Source organism: Solanum lycopersicum, chromosome 11 (genome assembly GCF_036512215.1).
Source record: "Solanum lycopersicum chromosome 11, SLM_r2.1".
Classification (NCBI taxonomy): Eukaryota; Viridiplantae; Streptophyta; class Magnoliopsida; order Solanales; family Solanaceae; genus Solanum; species Solanum lycopersicum.
Window position 1 is genome coordinate 29,042,319 of NC_090810.1, and position 6,195 is coordinate 29,048,513.

Below are 6,195 nucleotides of genomic sequence, written 5' to 3' on the forward strand. Positions count from 1 at the left end.
TTTGCTAAAGCATGTGATAGATGCCAAATAGATGGCGGCATTTTAAGAAAGCAAGAGCTCCCTCTAAACCCCATTCTTGTGGTTGAGTTATTTTATGTTGGGGGTATTGACTTTATGGGTCCTTTTGTGAGTTCTCATGGAATGAAGTATATTTTAGTAGCGGTTGATTATGTAGCTAAATTGGTAGAAGCTATCGCCCTCGCAAACAATGAAGGGAAGAGTGTCACTGCGTTCTTAAAAAAGAATATATTCTCTCGTTTTGGCACCCTAAGGGAAATTATTTGTGATGGGGGCTCCGACTTTAGCAAATGCATTTTTCAAGGGATTATTGGAGAAATATGGGGTTCTCCATAATGTGGTAACTCCTTACCAACCTCAAACTAGTGGGCAAGTTGAAGTGTCAAATAGGGAGATCAAACAAATTTTGTCAAAAACAGTGAATGCTTGTAGAAAAGATTGGTCAAGGAGGCTTGATGATGCTCTTTTGTCCTACCGGACAACGTATAAGACTCCCATAGGTATGTCCCCATGCAACCTTGTATATAGGAAAGCTTATCATTTTCCTGTTGAATTGGAGAATAAAGCCACGTGGGCTATGAAGACAATGAAAATGGATAGGAACGAAGCTGCAGAAAAACAGTTAACTGGGCTGAATGAACTTGATGAATTTTGCCTGAAAGCTTATGAAAGCTTATCCCTCTACAGAGAAAAGATAAAGAAGTAGCATGAACTAAAAATTTAAAAATGAGAGTTTATGGTTGAGGATTTAGTGCTTTTATTCAATTCTAGGTTGCGCTTATTTCCGGGGAAACTCAAGTCCAAATGGACTAGCCCTTACTTGGTTATCCAACTATTCTCTCATGGAGCAGTTGACTTGGAAACGAAAGAGGGTGTGCTGTTCAAGGTGAATGGACAACGCATAAAAATCTTTTCGGGCATACTGAATCAGCAAATGAAGTAATCAAGGCATACAATCTTGATGAACTATTAGTAATCAAGTGTCTTAAGTCGTGCCGCGACGTTAAATCAGACGCTTGTTGGGAGGCAACCCAATACTTAAAGTTTTCTTTCTAGTAATGGTAGCATTTTCTACTAATGGGTTTGAAATTTGCAGGCACATCACCAAGAAATTCTGCAATAAATCACACTACAATAGTCACTGACGGATACATCGACGGACTGTCACTCACGCGACCGACCGTTGCATGAATTCATCGTGCCAGGTACGTCTTTCATTTATATTTAAAACTAGGGTAAACTTGACCAAACCAATCATGGACGGTCGTATCTGCGATGGACCATCGTTGGGGACTCATTGCGTCATTAATGAGCGTACCCGACCCGACCCTATTGGGCATAATTTAAATAAAACTGGTAACATTTAAAGACCCCACCCCTTCATTTCACCCATTTCCTTCCCTCTTTCTCCCATTTCCTTCCCTTTCAAACTCTAACTTCCCATCTCTATCAATCGATCGCTTCCCAAATTCCCCTATTTCAGATATCTCCTTTCTACTGGCCGGAGTCGGTTGCAATGGTTCTGTTCTTGATCACCAAGTACCTCCCTTGCTTGTTTTTCTCCTCTTCTCAGGTATGTGTCTCCGATCTACCCATTTACATTGAATTTTTGTTTTTTAATTCGTATTAGCCTATTTAGTTTTCGTGGTTCTTCATTCTTAGATCCAATTTTGTCTGACCTAGGTTAAGAATCCTCAAATTGTATTGTAAAAACTCTAGAAATAGGTGCTTTAGTATTGTTAGTTTGCTAGGTATTTGGGTTAGACAGATGTAGGTTAACACTAAGAATTCCATTTGAGTCGTAGGGGATGATTGTGGCATCCCCAGTTTTGTCACTGAATGCCAGAACGAGACCCCAATGACCGACCATCATAGGGTCTGTTCCAACATCCTACTGTTTGTTTTCTCTAAGTGTCCACCAACGTGTACATGCAATGGACCGTCGTTCCCACGACGGTCCGTCTTGCACAATCGTTCTGGTTGTCAGCGACGCTTTTTCTAAGGGTCTCCTACTTTTTCTAAGGGTCCTCTAACGATCATGAACGACGGACCGTCATACCCTCGACGGTCCGTCCTGCACAACCTTCGTGACAGTCAGAGACCTTTTCCTAAGGGTCTACCGCTATTTCTAATTGTCCTCTGACAGACATCTACCCTGCATAACTGGCATGACGGTCAGAGAACCATTTCCTGAGGGTCTCCCACATTTCTAAGTGTCCTCTGACAGACATCTACAAAGGGACTGTTGTTACCACGATGGTCCGTCATGCACAACCTTCATTGTTGTAAGAGACCCTTGTCCTAAGGGTCTCCCATTTTTTCTAAGTGTTCTCTGACGGACATCAAAGACGGAACGTCATAGCCTCAATGGTCCATCCGGGAAAATGTCGTGACGGGTAGAGACTCCTTTCCTAAGGGTCTCCATATTTTTTTAAGTACTCCACGACGGATATCGGTGACACTGTCACGATGATCCGTCCTGCTTATCCATCATACTTGTCAGAGACTTTTCTTCCAGGGTCTCCACATTAACATAGTTGAAGTATGACATGATGGACCCTATGACGATCCGTCAGTATCACGACGAGCCGTCACCTGGTCCGTCGTGTTTCACTGTTACTGCAAAAAAGTCATTACAAGTTAGCTCTTATATTTATTTTGTTTCAATTTTGCTCGTCTTGTTTACTCCTTCTCGTACTAATATTAATTCTTTACAGGTACTATCTCTTATGCCACAAAAACAAGATCAATTTTACGCACGTGGGCGTTCCAAGTCTGTCGCCCTGTCTGCCCGACTGGTGATAGGCTCTTACGATGAGCATGACCCCGAGTACGTGCTCCCAAGCACTGCCACTCCATCACGAGTTGCACGTTCTACATGAGCAATGCCCAAAAAGGTTGCGTCCAGCGTACTCACTACCGCCCAGTCTGATGAGGAGCGCACACTGACCAGCACACATTTTGGGTCAGCTCCACACGAAGAAGGAGCGTTTGGATCCTTAGGAGTTTCGTGGTTAGATGAAGCCTTCGGTTCCGCCGAAGTCCCTGCCTCTGCCACATCTGCACAATCTACCTCGTCTGATGGGGCTGACTGTCCGGATTCCACTCCTGGATTACCGACTGGTGCTCTCACCTTTGTTGCTAACCAGCCCAACCGATGGTGTGTCGATGGGTAATATCAAGTGTATTTCGATGCCAATTTTCTAAATAATAAAGGCTTCATGACATGGACCCTTACACTGGAGAGGCGGGTCCTTATGGGAAGTCTCCCCACAATGCCAGAGATCCACAATCTCTTCACTAGACACCGGATGGAGTGGACCACGTTCTTTAGACCTTTATAGTGAGGAGTTGGTCCAACAATTCTACGCCTTTTACGTGGCTACTCTCAGATCATAGATAGATAGGCAGGCTGCCCCGAAAAATAGGCCCCACTTGAGCATGTCTTAGTACGTGGAATTTAGGTCTAAATCTCCTTACCCGCCATCCGTCGGTATCAATATGGAGAGTATGTTGATGCCAACAGGACCCCTCTCACCACCGAGTTTGACTACTGGTGGCAAATTGTAAAAGATGGACAATCCTTGTGTGATCCATCGCTAAGAGAGACCACCAAGAGGTGAATGGCCCTGCACTTGTGTGTTGATAGAAAGGGTGCCGACTGGGTAACGGAGTCGAAGGGAGATATCACGAAGGCTAATTTGACCTTTAAGGCTAAGTTCTTATGGTTGATTGTCAACCACTACCTTTCTCCAACGACTATTGATAATATAGTCACATGGGACCGTGCAGTTCTGATGGCAGTGATGATAGCCGGGTTGGAGGTGGACTTCACTTGGCTTCTATAAGCGGTCGTGCACAAGAGGGCTTTCAAAGTCACAACTACATACCCTTTTCCATGCATGATATTTTCCTTAGCCAGGTGTGCAGGTGTTCCCATCTAGCACATTGATCAACTCAAGAATCCGCTGGGCACATATGATATCGGTCTCATCAGGGATGAGTCCAATGAGTAGGAACCACGCAAAGGGCCCCGTCCAGAGTTGCCTCCACTTGGTAAAAATATGGCTGATATGGTAGCACATGCTCGCACATCTACACAGGCTGCTTCTAAATCAAATGACACTACCCCGGTCTAGTCTATCCTGGGTAGTAGTAGTGGCCCAAGCTCCAGAAACTAGATGCACAAATCGCTACACTTTTGCATCACATCCAGCCTTGAATGCAGAGGTCTATTGCTGAGGCAGAAGAGCAATTAGAGCGTAAAATGTTCCAGCACACAGAGCGGAAGATCACTGAGGTTCCTCAGTGCTTGGACGCTTTTGAGTTGCCGGTGCTAGCCAGGTCAGCCCCTCAGGTGTACGTTTCGACCCTTCAAGCTACGGTCGAATGTCTTCGAGCAGACATTTGTTTAGTGTGTACCTAAGAAAGGGGGAATGATTATGGTCCGCAATGAGAAAAATGAACTTGTTCCGATGAGACTGGTTACTTAATGGAGGGTGTGTATGGATTACCGCAAATTAAATGCATGGACCTAAAAGACCATTTTCCTATGCCCTTTATGGATCAGGTGTTCGATAGACTTGCTGGAAAAGGGTGGTACTATTTTCTTGATGGATATTCGGGGTAAATCTGAGTTTTATTAGACAAGAAGATCAAGAGAAAACTACCTTTACTTTACCATATAATGTCGTTTGGGTTGTGCAATGTACCCACCACATTTCAGAGATGTATGATGTCAATATTCTCCGACATGGTGGAAGATACTATTGAAGTTTATATGGATGATTTTTCTGTGGTTGGTGAATCATTTGAGCGGTGTTTGAACAATTTATTAAAGGTCCTTAAGAGATGTGAAGACTGCAATTTAGTACTAATTTGGGAAAAATGCCACTTGATGGTGTTATGAGGCATTGTTTTTGGTCATCACATTTTAGAAAAGGGCATAGAGGTTGATCGAGACAAAGTCGAGGTAATAGAGAGATTTTCCCCACGTATTTCTGTAAAAAGTTTGAGTATCTTTCTTTGGATATGCAGGTTTTAACCTGACATTCATCAAAGATTTTTCAAAAATTGTACATCTGTTGTGCAAACTGCTAGAGCAAAATTGTAAATTTTATTTTGATGAATCCTATCTTAAAGCATTCGGCGAGCTAAAAGGAAAATTGATATCGGCACCTAGCATTATTTCTCCATATTGGAACATTTCATTTGAGGTGATGTGTGATGCTAGTGGGGTTTCTCTTGGTTTAGTATTGGGACAAAGACGGAACGATATTCTTCACCCTATTTAATATGCTAGTAAATCCCTAAATGAATCCCAGAAGAACTACATAGTGACTGTGCAAGAACTCCTTGCAGTAGTCTTTGCTTTTGAAAAAAATCGCTACTATTTGATACGTACTAGAGTAAGAATGCATACTGACCATTTAGCATTGAGATAATTGATGGCAAAGAAGGATGCAAAGCCGAGGTTGATTCTTCGGGTATTACTGCTACAAGAATTTGACTTTGATGTGAGGGATAGAAAAGTTACAAAAAATGAAGTTGCCGATCACTTGTCACGTCTAGAAGATGAACCTATGCAAGAGTTAGGGGATAAGACTGATATGGATAATACTTTCCCTGATGATAATGTATTTGCTGCCTCACAAGACATGATTCCATGGTTAGCAGATTTCGCGAAATATGTGGCTAGTGATATTATTCCATAAGACTTGTCCTTTCATCAATGAAAAAAGTTCGTGTACGATGTGAAGAATTTCTTTTGGAATGAACCACACTTATATAGGAGTTCTGCCGACGGACTTATTCGGCGTCGTGTACCAGAATGTGAGATGTTGAGTGTTTTAGAGGCATGCCATTTCTCATATGTTGGTTGACATCATAGTAGTATCCGAATAACTCATAAGATATTACAATGTTGTTACTATTGGCCAACTCTTCATCAAGATGCTCATAAGTTTGCTAAAGCATGTGATAGATGCCAAAGAGATGGCAGCATTTCAAGAAATCAAGAGATCCCTCTAAACACCATTATTGTGACTATGTTTTTTTATGTTTGGTGTATTGACTTTACGGGTCCTTTTGTGAGTTCTCATGGAATAAAGTATATTTTAGTAGCGGTTGATTATGTATATAAATAGGTGGAAGCTATCTCCCTCGCAAACAATAAAG

The 6,195-nt window shown here is 42.4% G+C and overlaps 1 protein-coding gene across 1 annotated transcript; it reads left to right on the forward strand.

Moving 5' to 3' along the window:
• The first annotated feature begins 286 nt into the window (after nucleotides 1–286).
• LOC138339344 (uncharacterized) lies at nucleotides 287–2,900 on the forward strand. The gene is made up of 4 exons (XM_069290937.1): nucleotides 287–720; nucleotides 790–904; nucleotides 1,502–1,591; nucleotides 2,736–2,900. The coding sequence occupies exons 1-4, from the start codon at nucleotides 287–289 to the stop codon at nucleotides 2,898–2,900; spliced, it is 804 nt and encodes a 267-aa protein (XP_069147038.1).
• Nucleotides 2,901–6,195: the final 3,295 nt, after the last annotated feature.

What these genes read in the sequence shown, in the direction of transcription:
- LOC138339344 (XM_069290937.1), top strand. Translation starts at nt 287, where the DNA reads ATGGGGGCTCCGACTTTAGCAAATGCATTTTTCAAGGGATTATTGGAG. An exon ending in TACAGAGAAAAGATAAAGAA is followed by an intron (nt 721 to 789) that starts GTAGCATGAACT and finishes ATTCAATTCTAG; the next exon opens with GTTGCGCTTATTTCCGGGGA. An exon ending in AAGAGGGTGTGCTGTTCAAG is followed by an intron (nt 905 to 1,501) that starts GTGAATGGACAA and finishes CCCCTATTTCAG; the next exon opens with ATATCTCCTTTCTACTGGCC.